This window comes from Zonotrichia leucophrys, chromosome 1 (assembly GCF_028769735.1).
Source record: "Zonotrichia leucophrys gambelii isolate GWCS_2022_RI chromosome 1, RI_Zleu_2.0, whole genome shotgun sequence".
In the NCBI taxonomy this organism is placed as follows: Eukaryota; Metazoa; Chordata; class Aves; order Passeriformes; family Passerellidae; genus Zonotrichia; species Zonotrichia leucophrys.
This window is the reverse complement of record NC_088169.1, coordinates 62891327-62918848: the sequence shown is the minus strand read 5'-3', so window position 1 is coordinate 62918848 and position 27522 is coordinate 62891327. Positions and strand designations below refer to the sequence as shown.

Here is a 27522-nt window from a genome sequence, read left to right as displayed (position 1 = left end):
AGAGTTTCAGCAAGCAGCATAGTATTGCCTTTAATTGAAAAGGGACAGAAAAGCAGGTTTTTCTGTTCATATTTCATTTCTCAGCCATGGATTCTAGCTTTAGAAACACCACTTCAAGTAAAATGCATTAATTTTAACTGTAGTCCCCTCTTCTTAAAAATAATCCAGTAGTAAACTGGAATCCAGAAGAAAACACAAGACTTTTAGACAAACAGGTTTATAAGGTTTATTGTCCATTGCACATACATGGATTATATACAAGTTAGTAACATAAGTTACTTCTTAATTTTCTAGAAGATTGTTACAGCAAATGCCATTTTAAAACATCTACTCAGAAATCAATCTCAAAAAGGTAAATATGACAATATTTTAAGAACAAAACAAATTGCACTTGGTTAGGAGAGTCAAATACAGGTTTGTCTATATGCTGTAACAAACTATATAGCAGGTAATATTACAGTTAGAAGTAGCTCTTGCAGTCCATTTGTACATTAATAATTTTTTTCAATTTTACTTATTTAAAAACTGGTGAATATTTCAAAGATTTCTTCTTCCTAGTATTTGAGATTCACATGAAATGCACTAGCGACTAAGTCTTTATACAATTCCTATTCAAATATAAGAAGAACACCACACCTGAAAATAAGGAGAAAACTAAAACGTACTGATTTTACATGTATCATGAGGTGAGAAGTATGGAACATATGTTCAGCAAGAAAGCCCTGTCCACTACTTACAAAAAAAAGGATTTTAAAAAATAATCACTGCACACAATACAAAGGGTGGGGTCATACTGTACTTTTTAAACCTCCTGTAACAGTACTATTCCTCATTACTGTTCACAGATGAGTGTTTCCATAGCAAACTTGTTCTCAAAGTGTCGAATCTTTCGGCAGTTGATGGCTTCACGCTTCTGAATTCCTGTTGTATTGGGAAAGAACAACAGAGTGTCAAGAGAAGAAGGCCTGAGGTACATGAGAGGCAGAAGTTTTATGTTTGCTATGATAAGATGCCACAAGAAATCAGAACTACCCCTCTCCAACCCTCCCCTCCAACAAAACACACACAGGCACACATTCAGATGTACAAAATCAATTAGCAGGGAATGATCGTGAAAGTGTGGTGAACCAAATCCCAGTACTGGTTTAGTGAAAACCAACCGGCCAAAACCCCCCACTGGCTAGTTTTTTACTCAGATCAGTACCCAATCTCCCTCTCTGTGCATCTCTAAAAATGTTTGTGGGGACGTTTATTACTACAGGATAAACATACTAAATTTTTAATTGGATTTTGCTATTAAAACCTTTTCATTTTCAAACATCAATCTAAATTGCTTTTATAAATTGTATTTCTTCTCTTTGTTTTCCCAAGCAGTCAGGTCTCACAATATGACAGAAGCAATTAAAACTGCTTTGGTGTGCACTTGCACACCATGAGCAGATTACACAACAAGAAATCAAACAACCTAAAAGCAAAAAAACCAAACCACCAAAAAGCAAATCCAAGTACCATCTCAATGCAAATTTTAAGGCAGTATTTAACAGCTCTTCAAGACTTTTCCAAATAATGTTTTTCAGCCATTTTTCCATTAAAACGTACCAAGCACTATAATTTTCCTGTGAAGACAAGCTCTTATTGACATTTCACTGACACAAATAGGAAGACACGTAACAATGTATAGATGGCTTTAATGACAAAAAGAAGCTGCAATTCTGCCTGTGGACTACAAAGCTAAAGCTTCTCCTGTATGAAAGATTTTTCTTTGTTTTGAGGTAGGGTGTGTGGTTTAGGGCTCAAGACTGAAGAATAGCATCAATGAGCTCCAGAAAACACACCCATGCACACACCCACCCACACACACACAGACGCATTTTGGCACTCCTAGGTCACTGGCGCCTTGAGTGCTTTTGCACCATGACACGACTTACTTGCACACCTACACAAGAAAATATCAGACACACTGAGGCCCACAGAGCTGGTCAGTGCAATAAGCAAGCCTTGCTTTCATTAGAGTTTCTCTGAACACACTCAGGCATCACTGAAGCCTTTGTTACCGCAGCAGGCCATGGGAGGAGGGTTTACCTTTCATGGCCTCCTTGCGCTGTAGCTTGTAGGTTTCCTTGCCGCGGCAGAGGCGGTAAATAAAGAATCCCAGCTGATCCACGTTTTCAATGCGATCAGTAACAATCATCTGCTCATGAATCAAATAGGACTGAGGCAAGTATGTTCCAGCCTGTTGAACAAAAATGTAACAGCTCTGTCAAAAACCATCTCTTTGTGGTTCGAGTACACAAGAAATGCTTTGCAGTGTTTTTCTTCAACATATCTTTGAATTATTTAAAAATATGTATTATCCATTGACTTTCACTCTAAATGTGTAAACTTCACTACAGTACAGAAACATGTAACAATTACATGCAAAAAGGTCACAGAACTTCCATTGATGCTAACACCCACTGCAGGTCCTGCTACAGTAACATCAGCCTTCAGCAGGTTTTTTTTTTCTAGGTGTACCCACTGTCACAGGCCAGTTCTGAAATTATCATCCAAAGTTTTCACTTAATTAGTAACAGCCCACTAGACCTCAATGGGAACAACTCCCAAGCAGGAGCTGGCAGAACCCTGATCCACATGGAGATACTCCTGCTGATGAAGCAGGCCAGCTGCAGTCCATGGGGTTGGGAAGCCTTGAACTTATTCACAGTATGGGTCACTGCTCTCAAACCAAAGCCAAGCCGAGACCCTCTGTCCCTGTAAGTCATTATGGTGACTTGTACGTTATGTAAGTTATTATGGCAAAGCCAAAATGGGACATCAGGTGTTTCAAGGCGAGACACTGAAAAAGGGGAGAGCCACAATGACATACAAAGGCTTTCCCAGCCCTCTCTAGACTCTCCAGTATTACTCTGCCACAGAGGAAATGATGGAGGAATCTGGCTCTGTGCACACCTCACTGTACATGGCTGAAGATGCACAGACTTAGCTGCCAGCCAATTTTCTAACACTGCTATTAAATAATCATCCATTTTTAAAAATACTAAGAAATCTTGTTAAGAGTGGTTCTAATTTATAGCAGTGTAAAGAGAGTGTCCTTGCTTTTAAAAATAAAATTATCAGCTATTGTGAAAACAAATTCAGATTCTGTTGTGAAAGATCTCTGTATTTTTTAGTGACAATAAACAACTTGAAATTTCTGCTGTGAAACAAGATCATCTTTTCAGCTCCAGTGACATGTTGAGAAGCTGATTAAATGCTATTATTCCCAGTAAAGAAAGAAAGGACTGCATAAAATTGACTTTAAATTTTGCATGAATGAATAAACTGTGAATATTTTCTTCACCATATATTGTGAGGCAAACAACAGCAACTTTTTTTTCTCTAAGTAACAACTTAGCAAACATCCCTCTCCCAAATTATCCCGCTCATTATTTTGTAATTCCATCTCTGCAAATCACTGCATCTGAACTCCTGGTCTCTGGACTCTCAGGAAGGAGCGCTGAGGGAGTGCCAGAGCGCAGCAGCAGTGCAGGGCACTGGCAGGGTGGGCAGCAGTGCTGAGGCCTTGGGGGGCAGCCTGCAAGGGCACTCCCAGGCTCATGCCCTCCAAACCACAGCACCTCCCAGCCCAGCCCAGACCCAGCCTGGGTGGGACAGGAGGAGAGGAAACTCAGCGCAGGAATCTCCTCTGCCCAGTTGCTGCAGGGCAATTACCCAGCACTGGGATCCAGCATAGCCACAAACATCAACATTTTTGAGACATCCTCTGTGCACTGTGTACAGTTAAAATTAGCCAGTTGGCTCAGCAGCAGGAACGAGGTGGAGGAGCAAATATATCTGGGTTTCAGTTTTGTTTCCCCAAGAAACAAAGGAGGCCTTTCATGTCTGCACACTGAAGCAAACTGTATCAATACATAGAAATGTGGAACTTTAGGCTAAAATTATGGTGTTTCTTAAACACCAGAACAGCCCAGATCTCCACCATGTACATAAAATGCCCTCTGCATGTATTCAGAGCTCATTTTAAAGAAACTAACATACTCATTTCGTACATTTTTTTGCTGGTGTAACCAGTGTGACTGCAGGTCAGTATTTACTCACTTTATGTATCTGCAGCATAGTTTTTCAAATTCCAGTTACAAACATTTAGCCTGATTTTCTGTGACATCAAATGCCCACAGCATTTGTTAATACAATGAGAATTAAGCAGATGTCTCATAAAATTAGGGCATCCACTGTTGGGGACAATGATCAAAACTGTTTTGCTTCTGCACAGATTTTCAGTAAAATGTGTGATGCCTGGTTATCCTCTTATTTGTAAACCAAGCATATTTGATTCTGTACTAATGACAAACTAGGAAATTAACAGATTTTAATAGTGGAATTTGTGTGATCTAAAAATGGAAAGAAAACAGCACAGACAAAGTTAAAAAAAATGGGGTCACTGAGTTTTACAGACACCACATCATCCTTATGTACAGGAAATGAAAATGTGGTTAAATAGCCAGTCTCAAAATAGGAAGCAAAAAAGCAGCAAAGGACTTACTTGTGGTAATTTTCACATGAATTTTATTTATACATACAAACCACTCAGAAATGGCTAAAATGCTTCCTGGAGTCCTAATTCCAAAGCCTTTTTTGAAAGATGCAAACCCAAATATGATGTAACTGTTCTAAAGTTACAAAAGCCCAGTAAAATATTAAAAACATTCTCCCCAAATCCTGGCCACATTTCATCACCTCTCTTCCCCACTGGGCTATTTTGCTGTTCTGTGAAGAAACCAGAAGGCCAGAACCCAAGGCAAATACTATTTAAATCAGCAACTGAAAGCACACATTATGTGCAGTGCACAGCAGATCCAACACACCTCGTGTGCAGCACCCTCAAGCCCTGGATCGAAGTGGGGGCCAACCCCAGGCTTTAAAGAATGCCCCTGTAAAAAGCATTTCCCAGGCTTATCTACTCCATGCCTTTCAGCTAACCAGTCTTAGTCCAGTGTACACATGCTTTACAGAAACCTCAGTCACAATGGATTACAAATTAAAAATCACAGACTACTATCAAAGAGTCCAGCTACGCCACATTTACATGGTTTTGTCAGCCAAATTTGTAGCACTAAAGAAAATCAGATTTTTTTGCCTTCCTCTGAATTAATGATTCCTTCATGACTGTAGATCATTGTCTAAGTAGGTTACAGACTTTTTTCTCTTTGCAAAGACCTCTAGTGATCATGTGCCTTTTGTGAATGTCAGAGTTCTGCAGAAGGGAAAAAAACCAAAAAAATTTATACTTGCTCCTGTCTTAAGAACAAATTACTTATGATTTAATCATACCTTGATATTGATGAGCAGCTCCAGGAAATTTTTTGGTGGCATAACAACTGAAGTGTTCAGAGGAATCACATAGCACTTATCCAGGCTAAGGTCAAGATAGGCAGTGAGTCTCTATTGAGAAAACATTTATTTTAATCAAAAAAACAAGAAGATCAGAAAAGTGACAAACAGATGTTGCTGAACTGCTATTGCCTTGTGCTGTTCTTCAAATTATTCTTTTGTTCACTGTAAAGTCTGTCCAACAAACTCCAATCTAAGGGCAAGTAAAAGTACAACCAAAGGGCAGTCTTGATGAGAGTTCATATTTTCAACAGGGATTTGGGCAAGGCAGCAGATGATGAGGAGCTCAAATGCACCCTGCAAGGAAACTACAAAGGTGTATCTGAGCTGTTATGGAAACAAGAACAGTGCTTATTTATGCTCAGTGCCTTCACTGTGAAACAACAGGGCAAAAACCTGGCTCTAATCTTCATGCTTTTATATTTTGTTATAGTCTAAAGAAGAAATGCTGCTGTAAGAACAAAACACAGAAAGAAAAAAAATTGCTACAGATAATGCAACAAAAGTAGTTTTAGGTTCAAAAATATGACTGACTTGCAAGGTTAATGATTATTCATAGTTGAATTATTATCTTTATACCTACCTGAACTGCAGTATTTGCCATTATTTGATAAAAAGCTCAGGGAATTACCCTGATGAATCCTGCAGCTCTGTTCACTGAGCTGTGTTTTACTGCACCTGTTCTTGCTAAAGAAGATGTTATCTCTAGCTGCTGAAAGCTCTGAGGCTGTGTATGTATATAAAATACTGAGCACCAGGAGCCCAGCAGTCAAAATAATGCCAGGACAGCAATCATCAGTGCAGCTAATCTCATTACATGGAGCAAGTGCTGTATCTATGGCAAATGACCCTTGCACTGACCTTTAGAGCAAAGCCTTGAACTTATTACATCCAAAAGTAAATTTTTAATATTATATTGCTCTTCCTTGTTTCTTAGATGCTGCTTTCTTTTTTCATTTTCTAGTTTTCCCTCTTTAGAGTCTTTATTCTAACTCTTAACAGAAGGTTCCTAAATATATTCTGAAATACTATTTAAATTACATAGCTTGAGCAAGCAATGTTTTCCTCCAAATCTGGCTATGAATATTTGAGAGATAGCACTTTAAACTCCGAAGTTTGCATAAAGAAATAGGACACTTCCCTATTCTTTTTCAGCTTAGCTTAAAAAAAGCTGCTCAGTGAAGTCTTCAAATGTTCACAGAGATTTAGCTTCCTGAAAACCAGCTGTACAACATTTCATTGCCATCAGACAGCTCCAACCATGCTGATACAGAAGAGGAAGGCTTCTAATTGTTCTGCAGCTGCTCTTAACACTGAGAGCTGTAGGCCTGTCAACTGCCTTAACAGAAATTTATTGCCATGATTCCTATCAATCAAGGTTATTTCTCCAAAAAAGGAAGACAGCTTTGAAACTTTAGTTCAGTGTCTCTAGGAATCATAGTAGCCTGTGGTGCACAAAGAAATTAAACTTTGGCTTCCCATGGCATCTGGAAAATGAGCTGCTTTCAATGGTCCTTCTTCTGCTGCTGCTTTGGGGGTTTGAGCCATGCTAGGAGAACACCTCTAGGAGAAACACATCCAGTGACATCAGATGCAGTCCCTCCAAGTAATGTCAAAGCTACCCCAGCCCTTTCCAAATTTCCCTTGGCACCACAGCAGTTGGTCAAATTCTGGCTCAGTGGACTCAGCAGAGCAAGAACAATATTCTTTTCCATTTCTCATACTAAAGAGAGCAAACAGATCCAAGGTTTTTCCCTTTCTAAAAACAGAACTGTGTTTGTAAAAGGTGGTTTACACACTACCTGATGATGACTCTATCGTGCTGTACTTTATGCTCAGTTAATAACTGCTTGCAGCCTGCTGCTGATCAAAACATTTCTGCTGCCTCCTCCACCCCTCTGCTTCCCCCCACCAAAATAAATGAGCATATTTATCAGGATGACTGAGGGGGAACATTTTTCAAGTTTTAAATGCTTTCAATCAACTTCTTCAGACATATTTCTTACCCGATGGAAGTCATGGACGATATCAGCAGGATCGCTATCAGCAAATTCAGGGACTGGCACACTGATAAACTCAACATCTTCCTCCTCCAGGATCTGAATATTTTGCTCAATTGTGTGGTAGCGAGCAGTCTGAGCCTCTGCCCCAGGCTCAGGTAAACTTAAGCCATCTTCAATGTACTTTATTCCACAGAAATACACGCCACCCTGCTAAAAACAGTAAACAACCCAGCAACAAAAATATCAGTAACGTAGAAGTTAAAAAGTAATATTCTCTGAAGAAAAACTTGTCCGACTAAATGAAATTTTTTGTCTTTAATTTGATTCATACACCAAAGTAGCAGCCAGTTGCTATCAACAATAGGACAATGGCTAAAACCTCAATTACACTCAACCCAGAGGGAGTTCTTCATTTAAATTCTAGGATCCCATAAAGAATATTCTTAAAATCCAGTCTTCCGTGTATTTTTAGAAAGATGATAAAGTTCCTACATCTATATGCATGTGTATTATTATTATTATTATTATTATTATTATTATTATTATTATCTCACTGCTCACTGTAAAATTATTAAATTTTAAGTCAAATCTAAACAGCTAAATCGAACTGTTAAATTATTAAAAGTCAAAATTACAAATAAAACCATTAAAACTGGTCATCCAAATCACCTTCAAAAAGCAAGTCTAACTCTAAATTTGGTCTTGCTTGCAGCAGTGTGTTGGACTAGATGGCATCAAGACTTCCCTTCCAAACTCAATTATTCTGTGAAGTTGCTTAGTTTAACAAGACTTCAAGAGTCTGGAAAGTCAATTTCTAAAATAATTATTGAACAGTTTTAAGAGGCAAAAAGGTAAAAAGAGAAATTGGAATAACTAATTTGTGTCTTTCTGCCACAGAGCAGGCTACCTAAGTTAAGTGTAAAATACAGTTCTGAGTCAGAGTACCAAATTTACACACCAAATAGTTTTAGAAATATAGAACTCTGCATATGCAATGCCATCAATTTAAAATTTTACATTGAAAATGTGTCTTCAGCGCAATGTCAGCTCAATTCCTGTATGTTTCCTTTAATGCAGATCTGACTCCTAACCAGCAGCACAGGTTTATTAATTCAATGGCACTTTCAGTTTCACCTCACTGGCAGTGAAAGGTGGAGCACCCAGTGCTAAGCACGGGTGAAATGTGCATTAGAAATGCAGCCCTTCAGCTCCTCAGCTCGTTAATCCACCCACCCTGATAAGCTGTGCTGTTTAAGCATCATCGTTTGCAACACTTACTTATCCCCTGTAAATTTGGTTAATGTGATAGCCAAATAGACTCCAAACTGCAAGTTCAGCTAGAATTTCTCAAGTTTAATGACTTGGCTTTCCACATTAGCAGCTACTAAAATGGGGGGAAAGCAACAGTCCTGCTATCAGGGATAAGAACCTGATTTTTTTACCTTATAATTAGGTGCTCTAACCAGTGGGCTAGAGAGATTCATGTTTTGCTTACCCTCTCCCTTTCTGGCTCTGTGATCTTGCAACCCCAGCAGTTTCTGAAGCAGGCAGGGCGTGCTCCCACCATTTGGGCAAAACCCTTGCACATCCAGCACTGCCCAGTGACAACTCCCCCCACGGGAGACAGTATTTAACTCAGATCTCCCATGTTTCAGGTAAATGCTCCATTTCCCTGGCACTGCTGCCTTCACAGAGCTCCTCTTGCAGCAGTGCTATTTGTTAAAAGACTGAAAATACATTTTGTTAGAGGTCTAATCTTGTCAGTGTGGATTAGACTTGACAGGGCATGTTTAAACCACAGCGACTGCGCTTTTCCCAATTCCCCTGCAGGGCCCATATTTCTTATCCACGTGGAGGCTAGGGAAGGAGAGAGTCGCCACGGTGCTCCTTTCCTGTACATTAGCAGTGCCTCATGTGTTAGGAAACCTGGGATCAAACAAGGAGGCTTTCAAGGGGTTAATCCACCTCCAGTATTTGGCACTGCAAAAGAGAAAAGAGAGTAGATAAAAATCTGGGACACCGCTGGGGCTCCTAAACCCAAGTCCTATTTAGATACAATCTTTTCTCTGCAAAGTGAGGTTTTCAAAACTGTTGCTCTCTTCTATTTGCCAGCTTCACTTCTGCCCTCCTCTGCTGATAGGTAACTTCAGAGAAGGTGAAACTCTAGCTTTTAGAAAACATGAAATTTTGGAAAGAAAAAATAGTTTACTTCCTTTGGTTTAGTCTGTTCCTCCTCTTCTAAATATTAACACAGAAAGAACAGTCTGTTGCTCCTCTTCCCACAGCGAAAAACAACCCTCTCATAATGAGTCTGTGACTTACCTGGAATGCAAAATATTTGTACAGATAGGCACCACCCAGGAACACACCAGCCAGCATAAAGGCCAGTCCAAAGCACATGCACCAGCACCAGGCCCTTCTCTGTCCAACAGGCACAGCATCCTCAGGGTCCTGCAAGGCATCACAGAGGGACCTTCAACACACTGTTCCAGGCAGGTAAGAGAGTACATACTTCAGGCTCAGCAAATACAATCACTGCACCCACCAGAAAAGCCTGTATGTACATTAGCATAAGTGTTTAGAAACTTAGCTTATTTGGTAACATTTAAAACAAGTCTAAGTTGAGCTTTAGTAAAACTTGTACTTTTAATGCCATCATCACTGACTAGATCAGGAGACTTAAGAGAAAAATGTAACAAAATCTCCTGAGATACCAAATAATAAACAGTGAGCCACTTCCCAGTTGGAGACAGAAAAATATTCATTCTCAGGCAACCTCAATGCAACAACAGCAGAGCAAGGAAGTCAACTCAGAAAGGTCAGATTCTGTTTTACCTTAGTATACGCAATGTAAGTGAACCCAAAGAACCAACAAAATATCAAAGGTAGTAAGGGCAGCAAAATATATCCTTTCCTATGTTGTTCCATCAGAACAAAACAACCCTTACCACAACTTGGCTGGCAGAATAGCCACGGTGGGAATGAAAAAAATATAAAGATGCTTTGTAAGTTGTTGTTAAGGAAGCTTTCTGCTCTATCTGCTGTTCGTGTAATAGTGAAGGAATGACAGGATGTTTCCCCTTTAGGGCACTAGTCTGCATAACCATGCAGTCCCCACAGGCATCCTAAGCAATAAACTGCTGCTTGCAAAATCTTTCCTCTATCAGCCACATTACAATGCTCTCTTCTCCCCTAAGTGTTTACGTAACTCATATACGAAGTAAAAAAGAAAACAATAACAACAATAACGATAACAATAATTATAATATATTGATAAAATAAAAAAATCCAACTTTGAGGTACCCTGTTCCAAGCCAGGATAATCCTGGGAAAACATCTGAATTCAAATAAACACAAAGAAATTCATTACCCCTTTGCAACCACAAAACAATAATGTAGAAGGACGACGGCAAAAAATCATTATGACTGAATGAACAAAACCACACCAAACCAGAAAACTGAGGAAGAGCAGGACAGAACTGCTTGAGAAGGCTTTGACAGGCATAGTTGTTAGTCAGTGCTCTGCCTGATGTGCTGGCTCTTTTTGCTGCATTTGCTAATTAAGATGATGCCCCACTTGAACAAAGGTTCAGGTACAGTACCCAGCTGCCCTGGCCCAGTTAGGAAGGAAATCCCTTTATCTGGCTGAAGCAAGTCTGACACCAAATGCAAAAGGGACCCCCCCCTGTAAATGGTGGGAGAAAGTGGCACTTCCTGGAAATGACTCAGCTGTTCCAAAGAAGGGTAAGTAGCATTTTGGAGGGACTTACTTCTTTTCATTGATTAGAGAGGGAAATTCCTCGGTTAACAAAGTAGGTACCTAATTCATATGCAGCTAAAATTAAGTGATGTGAAACCCACCTTTACAGTACACTGCAATTACCTTTCATACAGAAGTGGCAATGCAGCTTCTTTCCCAGGCAACAGCTGCCAAAATCTGATTCAGTAATATTTAGAGTCAAACTGAAGATATTTCACACATTTTATTTTACTTTACCTTGCTAAATACCACAGTAAATCAGATTGTGAAATCTCCATCTTTGGAGGTTTTCAAGACTCAACTAGAGAAAGCCATGGCTAATCTTGCTTTGGCAACCATGCTGTTTCTAAAGGGAGGCTGCAGCAGATGACTTCCAGAGGCCCCTTCAAACCAACATTTCTGGGATACATCAAAAGGCAAAGTGAAATCAGCAAAATAACATTTGCTGTGGACTGAAAATACACAATGTAAAGACAAGAAACAACTTTTTAACACTTTTAGAATACCAATTATTTAAGGAATTCAGTGTAAAAAATTACAGGATTACTGGATGGCTGATTTTTAACCTGGCTCTTTGCAAAGACTGAGAATAGGATATAATACCCATGCTAATCTAATTAACTCTCAGGTCACGTTCAGTCACTGTGGATTCTTCTATAAATCATCTCAATTATAAATCTAAATCAGGTAAACCAAGGATTTTTATTTTTATGTTGCCCTGTATCATTAGGTAACTATTTCCCTAGATATTTCAAAGCATACAGGACACCTGATTGAAACTTTTTGTAACAGCTGTACTCAAACCATTCCAAGTTAATGCCAGAAAAATGGATAGCAAACTGCCTTTGGGATACAATATCAAAATATTTCCTAGTGAAGAATATAAACAGTATCTTTAGTCTTTCCTAGACCTGCTTTCATCCCCCACACCTTTTTAGCTACAACCAGAATTATCCATTAATGGAATAACTGCCTCTTCCTTTTTTTCTTTTTTCATTATTTTGTAAGTCCAGAAAGACAAAGAAAACATGCACCTGGGAAATGGTGAGGAAGGCACACAGAGTATGAACACCTACCTGGAAATGGGGGTTAATGTCAGATCAATTTTCCCCAAGCAGCCAAATTAATCAGAAAAAAAGAAAGTAACTTTTACTCTTCAACCATGCTAGGAGGAACCTGAAAGACAAGTTTATCAGTATTCTACCTTAAAAAATTTTCCTTTGATATATGAGATGTAAACAATGGGTTTAATACAACTCTTTTATCCTTTACCACCAGCTAAAGGCTATCATTATTATTTCTGAAGGTGTCCCTTGTGGTGGCATGTTAAGCTATTTTGTATTTGTAGTTGCCTATCATTGATTTGTCCCCAGCCTGCCAAAAACAGCCCATTAAATTCACAGCAAGAGTTCAAGCCCAGTTTAGGCTCCTGCTTAGGAGTATGAATGAAAGCACAGCACCTCAGCACAGGTAGAACCTGAAACTGACAACACTGAAAAGATTTTATGCTACTGAAAGAGAAAAAAGAATTGACTTCCTAGTCTGAAAATTCAGTACATTATTAAGCAGTTTAAAACCAGCTTAAATTAAAATATTATAAATAATTTACTGAAGCCAAATTACATAGGTAGCTGACCCATGGCTAAGCTCCCTGAGCTTTTGCACTGCTGCCATAACAGCTTCGTTTGGGCTGTATTGACCCAAAAGAATAATTTGTCCCTTGCTATAAAAATCTGACCCTCTGCACTGCAAAAGAAGGAAGTGCAATGGATGCTCACCCTCCTTCCAGGTGACTCGTGTTCTGCAAAAAAACCCATTAAGTGAAAGCAGATCCCCACTAAGAGGGACAGTGCTGAATTAGCGCTTCTCCCCACATGGTTACAACTGCACTTTGTTCCCCGGCAGCAGCGCTGACTTCTGAAGCCAGAGCACAACATGAGACTCAATGACTAATTTTTCTCTAGGCCAGCTTTCCATTGCCAGAGGTAGCTCACAAAAGAAAGCATCATGTACTTGAGGTGAAGACTGACCTCTAAAAATACGCCTCTCTACTTCTGTGACCAGTAATAAATAATTACTGTCCTCGTCCCCTTCTTTCCTCTCTTCTGCTTCAGCCCTGCCCCATGTACTTTCAGCTCCCTTATGAATCCTCAGCCTTAAGGTGATGCCACAAAATTCATCTCTGATGCAAAATGCCTTAAGAGGAACTGGATGCAGGCCCAAAACTGGCTTGTTTCCCTTGATGAGCTGATTGTTCTAATTGGAAAACATTTGATTAGCCTATTTCCCATGGATAAGACATGAAACAGAAGCATCTCTCTGCCACTTGTACACTAAATCCTACAGTGTTGAAATTAAATGGTTCAGGACTTCCCAACCTGAAAAGCTTTAAGCTCTGCAGTAACAATTTCCTTTCAGATAGAAAAGAAGTATTAAATTCTCTATTATTTGAGACTAGCAATATTCAAATCTAGAGTCTTCTCACAAAAAAGTGACAAGTTGACTGCAGTTTTCAGAACAGATCCCTTTATTGGTGACCATAGCAGTGAATGTAAATGTAAAACTGCTCTCTGCCTTCTTACTAAAACCATGAAACACTTCTCAGACAGGAATGATACCACAAACTATTTATCAGAACACTCTCAACTACAGAGAAATGTGCACAAGGACATCTTTATGACAATTAGCATTAACAGTTCTGCTAATTAATTAAAAAAAGAAAATACTAGTAAATTAAAAAAAGAAGAAGTTAATAACCCCATAAACCTGCAAACACTAGCAGTTATTAATGGCTAGTGGCCATATATTCTCTTGCTCTTTTCAGTTCAATTTTAATGCTACTTTTTTTTTTCCTTAATATATGCTGTATTTTAGAATGGCCAAATGCATGTTTGGGGTAATATCACAAATGTATTCTAAGAAGCTCCAATGCTGAGCCATAAATGTGTATAATTAGACTTGATAATTACTTAGATTTTCCCCTTGTGGCTTTTTGTACATAGTGGAATATAATTGCTTTAACATTATAAAAGTAAAGCAGTCTATAAACTTACAAGGCATATGTCTAGCTCATATTAAAATGAGTGAGAAGATAATCAGACCTTGTTCCTTTGCAGAAATTAAGGACACATCTATCTAAACCAGATATGATGAACAACTGCTGTGAGAAGTCCACAATACTGTATGACTGCTGGACAGCTATGCAAAAGATAATGTCCCAAATTTAAAAATAGATAAGATAGCAATAAAAATAATTATGGGAGGGGGAAATGTCTTTTGGAATGAACAGTCTTTGATCCACAGAGAAAGCAGATGCAGAGCATTACTGAGTATTACAAACATTACTAAAAACGCCTGCAGCATAATACACAAAACGTCCATAATTATGCATGTGAGAATAACATCTATTACATATACACAAACACACATATAAAAGCTTACACTTAATGTGGGTAAAACTGGCTGGAAGTTATTCAGAACAGTTTTTCCTCCGAGGTCCTCTGTGTGCCACTTAGCTCACATGGATGGACAGAACACTGTGGGACAGACTGAGTTTCCTGAAGGCAAATATTGACCAACTGCAGTTGTAATTAGTGGAGTGAGAAGAAGGGAAGTTAATGACACCCCCTATAAGTGTTTTTAATGAGAGAAGCTATAAAGTCTTTAAATAAAATACTGACCAATGGTTGTATAAACTGAATTCTGTTGGTCAGGCTCGCCTGCTCTGACTTGTAAATACGACATCTGTAGAAAATCCTCACAAAAGAAAGTCAATTTAAAATGAACTTAATTTAGAAAGAGCTCTGCATTCCTTCGATGGTATTCCTGCCTGAAGACTGCTCCAAGCCTGGTATTCTATTTATTACTTGTTGCAGATGGGAAATTAAGGCAGGCTTTTGCAAGACTCCTCACTTGGCAGATGCTGCGAATCTGGAAGGCGATCATACTGATCTGCCTCTAAAACAGCAATTCTATGCTTACTAACAAAATTAAATTTAAATTTTAAGTACAATCATCTTTCAACTTGCTAGTTGGAAAAAACCAACTCTATATACAACAGATGCTTGAGAGATTTCTCCTTTGTCCAGCAAACAATCTATGGCTGTTTATATGCAGTTGGTATCTGAACATTGCAACCCCTCAGTGCCAGCAGTGCCAGTTCTTCAGTCACAACAGACAGGGACTTGTCCATCTGACCAAAGGCTCTCTGCCTAAAGAACAACATGAAAACATGACATTAGTTGTGCTGCTGTTCACTGTAGCCACATAGCCTGAATAACCAAGGGGATAAATCAATGAGAGTTATCCATTAGGCTGTTGGTACTATTAACCTGTTCTTCTATTTCTCCTATCTGTATATGGTCTTTGAAATAGTATTTTAAATACAAAATCTTTTAGACAGCACTAGGAAATCCAGAAGTAAGAAGAAATTAAATTCCAGGAGCTTTACAAGTTCAAAGTCCAAGGTTGTTTTAATTGGTTGAGTGTTATCTTTGACGAAATAATGGGGGAGTTTTATTAAAACTTACAGTGTCTGTCAAATGACTCATTTCATTGTTCAAACATTGTAACTATAACAGAATAAAAACATCAGTATAAACAGCCAGCTCAAGATCATCTTAAAAGGCAAATGAGAGCTGGTGGGCAGGAAGGTAGCTGCAGCTGCATGTATTGGGAGAGACAGAGGTGAAGAGAGAACAAAAGCTGGGAAACAGGCAAGAGTAGGGGAGCAAGAAATAAAACTCAGAAACGTGTTAGAACATGAAGAGTTCAAATTTTCTGCAAGAAGTAAAGGAAAAATACAACTGTAAAGTCAATGTTAAGGACAGGAATCAGCAGTTCATTCACAGCTATGTGATAGAGGGACCACAAAAGCAGCATGTACTGAAGAGTAATCCAGCAACTCCCAACCAACATGAGTAATCCTGATTTACCTAAACACTGCCTTCATTTCTGAGATAAGAGACTGCAAACCCTGATGGCAGTCAACAATTAAAGAGGATGGGTAAGGAAGGAAAAAGCCTGTAACTATTCAAATTGCTGTTTTGGTTAAATTTTGGAGTAGCATTAAGATGAGTAGTTGTTAGCTTTGGTCTTACATGGACTAGAAAGTGACAGGGTACTTAAATGGCCTGGAAGTTGTATTTTTAGACCAGGTAAAGACTTCTTTTCAGGTGATTCACCTGCACTTTCGGCTATATCCTCATCCCAGGCTGTCTACAGCAAGTGTATAACTAACCACACACTGTATCTGATGTTTTCTTCAAACTGTGTTCCCCAGATTGTTCCTCTTCTCTGTCCAATTTCAAGCTCTACCAGCTTCCTTCTCTGTGCACTTATCCTATGTCTATGTTCCCTGCATCTTTCCCCACCCAAAGCAGAGCTCTCTGGTATCTGCCACACACAGACTAACTGGGCACACCTTATCTCCATTCCCTCCCTTCACCATTGCACCGAGATAAACCACTCATCACCATGCTCTGGTGAAGAGCAGCTGGGCTATGGCCACAGGACTTTGGTCTGCCACATCAACCAGCACAGCACGCCTGTGCCTCTTGGCCTGTGCTTCCACTGCAGTCAGGGCAAGGACTGCCCTCCTGGGGCACCTTCTGTACAGCTATCAGCACCACAGGACCTTAATATCATCTTGTACTCCTACTGAACATGATGAAACACTTCTTTTACTGCATGATCCCAAACACTGGCACAGCTTGCCCAGGGAGATTGTGAAGGCTTCCATCCTTGGAGATACTCAGAAGCTGGCAGGAGGAGGTACCAAGCAACCAGCTGCTAGAGCAGGGGAGTTGGCCCAGACGACCTCCAATGCCAGCCATTCTGTGATACACATCTACAGTTTTTAAGTAACACTAATACTATAGAGGATGAGGATTAACAAATAACTCTAACCACTTGCTTCATTTAAGGAAAAAAAAAAAATAAATCAGACTTCCAGGAGTGCTGGGTCTGTGCTAGACAAGTAATAAAGCTCCACACATCCTTTACTTCACTTTGGAGTTTTATGATTCTTTTGCCTTCTCCCCACTCTCTGCCATAAAAACTTCAACAAAACCTACAACATTTGGAAAATGTCTTGCCTCTAAATGTCTCAGTGTGAAAATCAGGTTTATTAAGAAAATATATTAATGTTGCTGAATTTTTCTACATATTTTCATAAACTGGAATGATGGAAATTTGTTCTGCATTCCACACTTAAGTCTTCTCACATATTTAAAGGAAAGAGAAGTGTTCTGGTGCAAGTTTGCAAGTGATAGACCAAAACATGCAGGTGGAAAGCTTGCACAGGTATCTGGCAAGAGGGATTAATTTTTTAAACAAAAACCCTCAAGCCTAAGAAGTCATATGGGACATTCTTCAGAATGGATTTGCTTTCAGAAAACAAAATCACCACACCCTTTATAGTTACAGAATACTGAACACAGCATTTCATTAAACTGTCCAATTTTGAAAAATGCTTCATTTTCAAACATTGCCAAAATAAACCCTTTACCTATCTGCACTTTTTGACCTACAACTGACTTACATTCTACCATACTCATAAAAACTACACTAAATCAATCTATAACTTTAATGAAGTATTTCTTTCATCTTTATCCTGAATGAGATCAGTGTTTGAAAACAGGAACTTAGAAGGTTCCTATTCCACTTTAAATGGATCAATACTAAATTATCTCTTTGACCTTGATCGTTCCAGTCCCTGCTTCTCCCTTACCCTGCTCAATTCTTATATCTGAAATTTCTTTTTTTCTATGACTGCCTGATTCTCAGCCATCAGTATGATGGAACGCTATGTGAATTTAACCTAGATTTCTCTCAAGGCTATTTTCCCAAGTGGCGTTGGCTCTTTCACCCAAGAGATCTCATTAGCATGCACATATGCACCACTGAGCCTCGGAATTTAATAACTCTATTCCCAGTTCAGCCACAGATGGTATGTCATCTCAAGCAAGTTACAAAGGCTGTGTCTCAGTTTCTCTCAAAAGCAGAATCCAGCATCACAAAACCCTCTTGTGAGGTCTGCAGTCCTGCTTCAAAGGAGGGTACACTCTGAAGCCTGTCTAGGCTGCTCAGGGCTCTTGACCAGTCAAGGTTTGAAAACTGCTAAGACTGACACTTCAAAGCTTCTCTGGGTAATTTCCTCAGCAGCATTCAGTTCTCCTCAAGACTGAAAACTATTTTGCTTTTATCAGTCAGAAGCTCTCTTTTTTAACTTTATGACCACTGTATTTTCAGTCACCTCCCCAGGCACTGGGAGGCTGCTGTTAAGTCCTCCTTGCCGCAGTTTCATCTCTGGGTTGAACAAGCCCCACTCTCTTGGCCGCTCCTCACAGGGCGTAACCTCCAGCCTCTGACTATTGTGGTGGCCCCTGCTGGACTCACACCAGTTTGTTGCTGTCTTTTTTTGGATCAGAGAGCTCTCATCCTTCTGTGATGCCAGTGACTAGCATGCACTGAATGTCCACCAGAGGCCCTGGGTCTTCTTCAAGCACAGCAGCTTCCCAGCCAGGTGGTGCCCAGTATATCCTGATGGTTGGGACGAGTCTGTTTCAGGTACAGGACTTGGCATTTGCTATTTCTGAAACTCATGAGACTTTGTTCAGCCCATTACTGTAGTCTGTTGAGGCTCTTGTGAATGGCAGCCCTGTCCTCAAACACATACACTCTGCTAATACATGTATTAGTGAATTAGAATGCATAGTACCTGAACAGCAAGCACAGTTCTCTGAGTGGAAACCATTCTATATGCAAATACAAAATAGCATTTAATTGTGGCAGTTATGAGTATCAGCACAGGAGAGCTGACCTTGGAAGGGTACGTTTAATTATGCTCTCTTTCTAGACAAAACTGTTGTAACAAACTGAAGGGCTTCAGTGCAATTACACTATTCCAAGTCTGAAGTGGATCACACACTCCAGTGCCCAGCACCTGGCAGCACCACACCCTGCAGGATCACAGACCTGGCCAGTGTTCAAACACCTCACCAACAGCTTCCCAAAACTGCTCACTGCACTGTGCAGCAGCCTCCGAGTCGTGTCTGGCCTCACAACCTTGCAAAGGCTGCTGCATTTTCAAATGTGTAAGTGCAAGGCTTTTCTCCTTCTGTGTAGGCTTTATCCTTTAAAATAAATAAATAAATAAACAGGCCTTAGTGATTCAGCAACTATGTGAGATCCACCCCAGAGATCACTGACCCCTCCCAGTTATGATCTCTCAGCCTCCTCTTTTTCCACAGTCATTCCACCATCTCATTCTACCCACAAAAGAGCAGAAAGCTGCCATCAAAGCAGGAGTTTGCTGAACACTGGAGTAAAGACAACCACAAATTAACCAAGGACTTGCATTCAAGGAACTCTACTCTTAAAATGCCTGTGGGTTTTATTTTAATGTGTGTTTATATATATGAAATTATATGTATTGCATACTTAATAATATATCAACTTTAGAAAAATTTAGAAAAATATTTGTGTACACGCACACACACACACTGACACTACATGGAAAGGACAAACAAGATACCAAATTTTTTTTTCTTTGCAGGATCTCTATACTAACTGTTGGGCACATATGACTTTGGCATTTTGTCATGATGAATTCTGTACAGCTGTTGCACAGAGGACCCTTGCTTGCAGATGACACATGGATCACTCAGGAAGGACCTAGTCCTTTTCTGTAAGTCCCTTGTGGTCCAAACCCTACCTAGATCACATGATGTCTGCCACAAAACCATTTCTGACTTCATTGCAGAGCTCAATCTTATTAATTATCTCATTCCTTTGGTTTACCACATCTGTAAAATTAGGACAGATACCCGAATTTTATAAATTAGCATGCTTTTCATCTGTAGATTCAAAGTAATTTCCACTGAGGATAAAAAGCAGTACATAAATAGTAAGAAAATGAATGTTGTATTATTCATACAGATCAGGAGACTAAAAGCAGATAATGCTAACCTTTGTCAATCACAGCACAAGGGGAGAAAGGGGAGAAAAAAATAGGGAAAAGAAAAAGGAATCTGTGCAATAAGCAACAAAACATATAATCACTTATTACAGCTGCAGTTACATTTTTTAAATGTCACAATGTTTTTAGAAGTACAGAATAAAGAATATTTAAAATTACTAGGACTTTAAAAGGCAGTGTTTGTGTTTGAAGGTATTTCCTGAGGGTCACAGAGAGGGCTATTTTCTTTTTATGAAGAGCTACCTGATGCCTGTAGCTACTGGCTACTGGCTAGAAAATACATATAAAGCTGACAAATATTCCAAAACCACAACTGCAGAACAGTTACCTGAAAACATTACTGGAGGTAAGTATGCTTACCATTCTTACATACCCCCCACCCCAAAGACTATTAGCATCAATATTTACTAAAATGCTGATAAGAAAAAGAAAAAATCAGGGGAAAAACCTAGATAAATAACAAAGAAAATAGATTTGAAAATAGAAAATAGTCTATAAAACCACATCTGTTAGGTTACATTTGCAGCTGCAAACACTTCATTAAAATACTTAACAGAAGAAAAACATAGATACACATTACATTTTAAAATTAAACTTTCCTTGAAATACATGTTCACATGTTGGATTAAATATTCATTATAATGGAATGAGTCAAAACCATTTCCCTTGAAAATACTGCTGATTCCAAGAAAATTTTCTTTCAAATGATTTTCACAGGGAAGCTGAGCTTTTCGTTTTGATCCACATCTTCAGAAATTAACTAATTTAACTTGATCTTTCCCATTGAACAGAACCTTCATTTCAACAGCCTCTGTTTAAGTGGTATTCTTCATACTGCTACGCAATGTTAATATCTCAACTAGTTTCTTGAGGCTTATCAAAAAGAGTATTGCAGCACAGAAAGACAGGAATGAACATAGGAGAAGTACTTCTGACATTTACTGTAAAGATACATTACAGGGCAGGATAGTTTTTCTAGATACTGCACTAAATAAAGCGTCATCTAATTATGGACTCTTCCATACGATGATATTAAGGGGAAAAAAACTTCTCTTGAATACATTTTCAGGGCAAGGGGTTTCAGCCAAGTGAAAGTTTGGGAAACTGAAGAGAAACTATTTGGAACTGCAGAAAGCATTCCCATTGTCTCTCTAGTCATCCCCGCACTGAGTTCACACGAGCTGTATGGTGCAGCCATCAGCTCTCTTGCTCGCTCAGCCAAAAACACGAATGATACAAACAACTGACAAAGCAGTTATCACAAAAGTCTGGCACAATACATCCTGTTTGAAACATTTAATATAATTCTTCTGGGAAATGGTTCTATTTCTCAACCAAAGCCCTGTGCTTGTTATTCAGGTCGGGAGGTTATGAGAGACAGAAAAGGAAGTGAGATACAGAGAACTGACAGAGCTCCTCTGTCCCACAGGTTCGTGCCCATTGCTGGGGGCTGACACCACCTCCTCCAGACCACATTTTGGATTTGGTAATTCCAAATCCCTAAACTCACTTAAAAATAGCAAGAGATTGTCAAAAGAGCACCACAAACTTTTAGAGATCTTAGATTTTTAGTATTGTCTCAAGTGCTGGCAAGCCTTTAAGGAACAGCTTTAGGAGCCAAAAGTCTCAAGGCCACAGTTACCTTATGTTCAGGAAGCTGCTCTACTTAACCAGCAGCACAAATTCATAATGTAAAAAAAATGTAGGGGTAGGTATCAGCCACAGGCTGATAAAAGGCTTCTTTTCTTAGGAGAAGTGCCTCATTAACAACACAAATTTTGTTCAATAAAACTCAATTTACCCTAATTTATGTTTTTGGGTACCCATTAAGTCAAATAAAATAACAGAACAAGCCCTGGGTACTCTTTGTGTCTGAAACTGAAGGGTTTTCATCTATAGTTTGGTGGATTTTCATTAAAATTTTAGCAACATCTGGGAGAAGAGGGAGACAATTTGCTCTATTAGGATATTTTACTTCTGGGCCTCTTTTAAATAATCATGTCTTAATCTCCACATGCTCTGACAGATAGCAGAAGCTGGTTGGTTTAATGACCTAGTTACATCACAGAAAATAGACGAAAATACAAAGACTGCTCTTTCCCCAATGGCATCTGGTGTAAGGCCTATAGAATTTGGCTGGAAAAAGCCTATATTGGGAATATGGAAACTCCTGAAAGAAAAAAAGAAATGAAAATCAAATAAGACAATCCTAAACCACCCAGCTACAGGGATGTTCCATAAAGAGGGAAAACCTGCTTTCCTAACAGCAAAATAATAACCAAACAACTATTATGACTATTTTTTAGTGGATACAGTAACTTTTGCATATATATATATATATTTAACATCAATTATACAAAATCTGAGGGTTTTTCTACACAGCAAAGTCGCATTCACTAGTTGTTGCTCATCAGTAATTCTTAGGTGGATCCCTTCACTCTGTGTTTAAAAAAATGTCTATTTTAGTATGCTTTAGCTAAAGTTAAGTGAATGATTAAGCTAAAGTGAAAAAAAGAAGGTTAATTTTAAAGGTCACAGTAACAACGTTCTTATAAGGAATAAATGCAGAAAGCTGCTGCTTTTAAAATTCTTAACATTTACACTTTCACACTGAACTCTCTGCATATGCAGTTACCCAATGGTCAGGCACAATACATGTGAGTCCACAGCTTCTGTGCACAAAGCTGGATGTGGTAGATATGCACCATGTTGAGCACCCCAAAAAGAGAAAAACAGTTTTAAAAGGTTGCCACTGAACCTGGCAGAAGGGAGCAACAGCCCAAGTCACTGAGGGCACGAAGATTTTTGGGAAGGCCTAATCTACTGAAAGGCCTTCATAAAATGTCTGAAGACTTCAGCTATGCTCAGAACCATCTTTGGCTCTCCAGAGATCTATTGTAAGGAGAAATGTTAAAAGACCACATATTGTTTGTTTGTTGGGAAACTGGGTCATAAAACACCCTCTTGTAGAGACAATGAGCAAAATGGAAAAAGAAATGTGGCCTAAGACCCTTCACTAGGAGAATGCTGTATTTTAGCTGAGAATTATGGCATAGAAGTACCACCCCAACAACAAAAACAGAGTTGTAATGGCTGCCTACAGTAATTATGGAGACACTTTCACTACATGCCATAATACTGAGCAGTGATTTATGCAGAGACAGGATTAGCACTCTAGATTTTTCAAGTCCTTTTTAAGTAACAACATACTCCAAAGCATAAGACCACTGCCTTCTGCAAAACCCTTTTTTGAAGACATTGTTTCCATGACACATCCCCTACTCTTCTTGCCTCTTCCTGTCTTACCTTCCCTGATTAATTTCCGATTAGTATCTGCATCAGAAGTTATTGGGCAATTTCTGGGAAAATCAGAGTATTTCTATGCTGTATCATCAGCATATTTTAGCTGCAAATGCTCTTTGCTAAGTCCTTGGAAGATTATGTATTTGAGAGTAATCCTGCAATGGCAGAGCAGCAGTCTTCAAGGCACTGTGCTGGGAAAAGCTGCAGAATGAGACTGTCAAAGAATTAGCCCAAAAGCTCACCCTGTGAATTTTTATTTTCTTGACATTTCAGAGCATTTGGCTTTATTCATTAATCTCAACTAGTTTACTAGTATCTCTGGCTCAAGTATTTTTAAGTTCTTGGTAATAAAATTGTGATAGTGCAATTCTGTTGAATCTCTTCTTAAGGTTTTCTCTTTACTTCAGTCCAGAATGCCTTCCAGGACTTTGTTCATAAAAGAAAGCTTCATAAAATGTTGCAATATTTTTCATGTTTACACTTGTGGTCCAGATCTAATTATTTTCCAAGAGAAACAATGTAGGAGAAGGGAAAACAAACTTCCCATATATGCTGTTTTGGAAATGTGACCTTTTTCAGTCTACCAGAATTCTTTCTTTCAATATACATTCCCACACTGCCTCCAAACCTCACTTGAAGCGAAGGGTTTTCCAGCAGCGACGTGATGTGAATAATGCATTTGTCAGATGTGGTTTATTTTCTCCCCTTTCCTCCAAAGAGCTGCATAGGCAGCTGAAGTTGTGGATGGGTGGGGGAAGATCTGTTTCTAATGCACTTGTATTCAAGAAGGCAAAGTTCAAAGAGTGGATCTTGCACTTACCTCAAACGTATCAAGTTTTACAAGGGCCCTCAGTTCCTTTCCACCCGCCCCCCCGCCCAAAGATCTGAGAATAAGCTCCCAGACTTGAAGAATCACAATACCTCCAGAGCTACATGGCAGTGCTTGTTTCACTACTGTTAATCCTGCATGGACTGCACGGCCTGTTCTACAAAAACTACAGACAACGCTACTGTACCAGATCTGCTTTTATTGATGCTTTAAAACACAAAAGTCCAAAAAAAAAGCTTACTCGAGAATTTTGCACACTGTTAGGTGCAAGTCTGCAGATCTGCAGACAAAAGAGAGAAATGTGTCAAGGAGAACGTCAAAGACTCATCCCTCAAGAGCACTCGTTTGTTTTTGGAATTTTCATCTGTACTGAGCATCCCCTCCCAGCAAGCTATTTTGGGAGTGTTTCAAGCTTCGTTCAGGCGTGTTCATCCCCTGACAGCAGTGCAAGAACTTTTAAGTAGCTACTGTGAGATCAGACTGCCTTTTGACCTGGTTAATAAGTGTTTACAAGTCTCATTTCTAGGCAAGGAAACCAAAATTAAGGCAGATCTTGTATGTCATCCTCAGCTGCTAGAATTTGCAGCTCCACATTAAGGAAATCATAGCCAAATGACATGCTTCCGTCAGTATCTGGACAGGGTCGGGAGGATTTGTTCCCAAGTGTACAATTAGCCAGATGTATTTTGTTTGTTTAGTAGCAGAAAAACAAGCCCAATTTGGTAGGCTATCTGGAAACAAACATCATCCAGGGCAGGTCTGGATTCCGAGGTACTAAGAAAAACACATTTTCTGGAACATGTAGCTTGTGTCTTGCTTATGTGCTTGATGTCACACTGACCACCAGATTTGGGGTTAGGAAGGAATTCTACAGCTTAATCGGGGCTCAGGGAAGCCACTACTTCCTAGAGAATAGCACTTCTCTGGGAATACCAGCACCCAATGGGTTTCATATAATTGCAGGCAATCTGAGCAACAAAACTGTCTCATCTGTTGTGGCACACTGTTCTAGAGACTTAAACACTGGTCAGTTTTATCTGAAAGTGCAGTATGCTCAGCGGAAGTGTGACATTTAACCATCTGCTGTATCAGGGAGATGTCACCAGAAGCACTTTTCTGGTTCTCCTCGGCTGTGAAATGACAGCGGATTCTGCAGGTGAGGAACCTGGCCCCATGAAAATCACGGCAAAACCTGCACCAGGGCATGCCTTCACACCACAAACTGAACTGATATTGTCCTCCTATGCAGAAATCCACCACAAAGATTTAGGAAATTAATAAACACTATCACTTTTGAAGAGCCAATCTGGTAACTCAGAGGCCCGATGAACCAGAGACTGTGAAAGCAAATGAAAACAGCAAGACACTGTTGTTTATGTGCAGTTGGCCATTTTTCAAGTTTTCATTCCCTTCTGAAAGAGCTTAGAGCAAATTACACTACTCCGAATTAAAAACTGGTTTTGATTACGGGAGCATAGAGATTGCAACCAAAAACCTTTATATTCTATGCAAAAAACTTAAAAAGCCGCTGCTGTTTTTTCTCCGTTGCTGCTTGCAGAGGGGAGGCGACAGCAGCGCCCGGAGTTTGGGTGCTGTTTTGGGGCGGGGGGAGGCAGCTCTTTGTTCCTTTATTTAAGTTCCGAGGCGAAGTTCTCCGCACCACACAACCACCAGGCTCTGCGAACACGCTGCTGCGGCAAAGCGCGGCCGAACCCCCAACTTCATCCTCCAAGCTCTCCCTTGCCCCGCAGCATCCGGGGTCCAGGAGCTCGCCAGCGGCCGGCCGGAGGGAACGGCGGGCACGACCCGCCCTTTCCCCACACAGCAGCTCCCACCGCCGGCCCGACACAGCCAGGGCGCTGCGGGAGCGCAGCCGGCCCCGAAAGCCGGGATGGCCGCAGTGCACGCGCTGCAGCGGCTAACAAAAAAACCTCCAAAACAAAACCCCAACAAAAACCCCCAACCAAACAAACAGAAAAACGGAACCAGCACAGAGATCCCCGGAGTCGGGAGAAGCGGAGCCGAGGAGCTCGCCCTGTCAGCCATTTTAGAAGCGTGAGCCGATGGGGCGGCGGGGCGCACCGCTGCGCAGCCTTACCCCCGGCCCGCCCGGGGGCCATCGCCGCGGGCAAGGGCCGTAGAAAGCTCGGCAGCGTCTCCGCCGCGCTCCCCTCCCCGGGCTCCGCGCGGAGCGGAGCGGAGCAGAGCGGAGCGCCCGGCGCCGCCGGGCCCCGGAGGGTCGGTCCCCCCGCGCCCTCACCTTGGCGTCCGGCGGCAGGATCAGCACCTGGCTGTTCTCCTCCTCCTTCTTCGCCGCCTCCTTCTGCGCCAACGCGGAGTTGAAAGACACCTTCACCATGGTCGGTCCTCAGCAGCCCGCACGCAGCAGAACGAGGACGAGAAGCAGCCCGCACCGGCGGAGCTTCGCGGGCTGTCCCCTACCTTGCCACCCCCCGCTGCTACCTCGCCGCGGCTGCCTCCCCCGTCCCCTTGTCAGGCGGCTGAGGAGGAGGAGGAGGAGGAGGAGGCGGTGCCTGACAGGGCGGGCGGAAAGAGGGGAGGTGGTGGCAGCAGGGCCTCGCCCTCCGCCCCCTGCCTGCCCCGGCGCGGCGGGCGGGGGGCTCCGGCCGGGTGGGGGTTCCGGGCGGGCCGGTCCCCGCTCTGGGCTCGGTAGCCGAGGGGCCGCGGCTCGGTGGGAGCCCGGCCGCGTCCCGGGCGGTGTGGCTCCGTCCTCAGGGCAGAGACCCTCGGGGGTCCGTGTCCCCCCGCCCGGGGCTCGGCTCCTGCGCATGGAGGAGCCCGGGCTGAGGCTCTGCTGGCGCTGCGCTTCCCTGGGGCACGGCTGGCACAAGTGCAGTGCTAGCCCCGTGCAGTGCTAGCATTTCCCTGGTTGCCATTTTAATTTGGGGTGCTTTGCGAAAAGAAAATGTTTGGGCCTTATGTTCGTGAAGAAAATCCCCAAAATCCTTTATAGGCAGCGTGAAGGTGAAATCCAGTAGTTTTTAAACCCTTGGGGATGGAAGGATGCGAGGAGCACCGGGGAAAGTGGAGCTGTGACTTTCCCCCTTCCTCTCCGGTGCAGTGGGGTAAGAACTCAGTGAACTCGGCACACCATCCCAGTAGGGTGCTCTCCAGTCAAACTCTGTGATGCATATATTCGACTTTGCACTGGGAATATGGTTGTAGTCTGCTCCAAGAAGTTAATTTTGGGTGACTCATCTGGGTAGAATTGATTTCCTGGTTAGAGCTTGGCAGT

The 27522-nt window shown here is 41.0% G+C and overlaps 1 protein-coding gene across 1 annotated transcript; it reads right to left on the bottom strand.

The window, feature by feature from the left end:
- Nucleotides 1-212: 212 nt before the first annotated feature.
- Nucleotides 213-26825, bottom strand: ITM2B (integral membrane protein 2B). The gene is made up of 6 exons (XM_064714812.1): nt 26527-26825; nt 9717-9845; nt 7398-7604; nt 5332-5442; nt 2083-2233; nt 213-921 (listed from the first exon to the last, which is right to left on the bottom strand). Exons 1-6 carry the CDS (start codon nt 26623-26625, stop codon nt 833-835), a joined length of 786 nt encoding a protein of 261 aa, XP_064570882.1. The 5' UTR covers nt 26626-26825; the 3' UTR covers nt 213-832.
- Between the last annotated feature and the right edge of the window lie 697 nt (nt 26826-27522).

Excerpts from the sequence above, each read along its gene's own strand:
- ITM2B (XM_064714812.1), bottom strand. The coding sequence starts at position 26,625 with ATGGTGAAGGTGTCTTTCAACTCCGCGTTGGCGCAGAAGGAGGCGGCG. Across the intron at positions 7,605-9,716 it reads ACAAATATTTTGCATTCCAG|CAGGGTGGCGTGTATTTCTG; the intron begins GTAAGTCACAGA and ends TACTGTTTTTAG. Across the intron at positions 5,443-7,397 it reads TCGTCCATGACTTCCATCGG|AGACTCACTGCCTATCTTGA; the intron begins GTAAGAAATATG and ends TTTTCTCAATAG.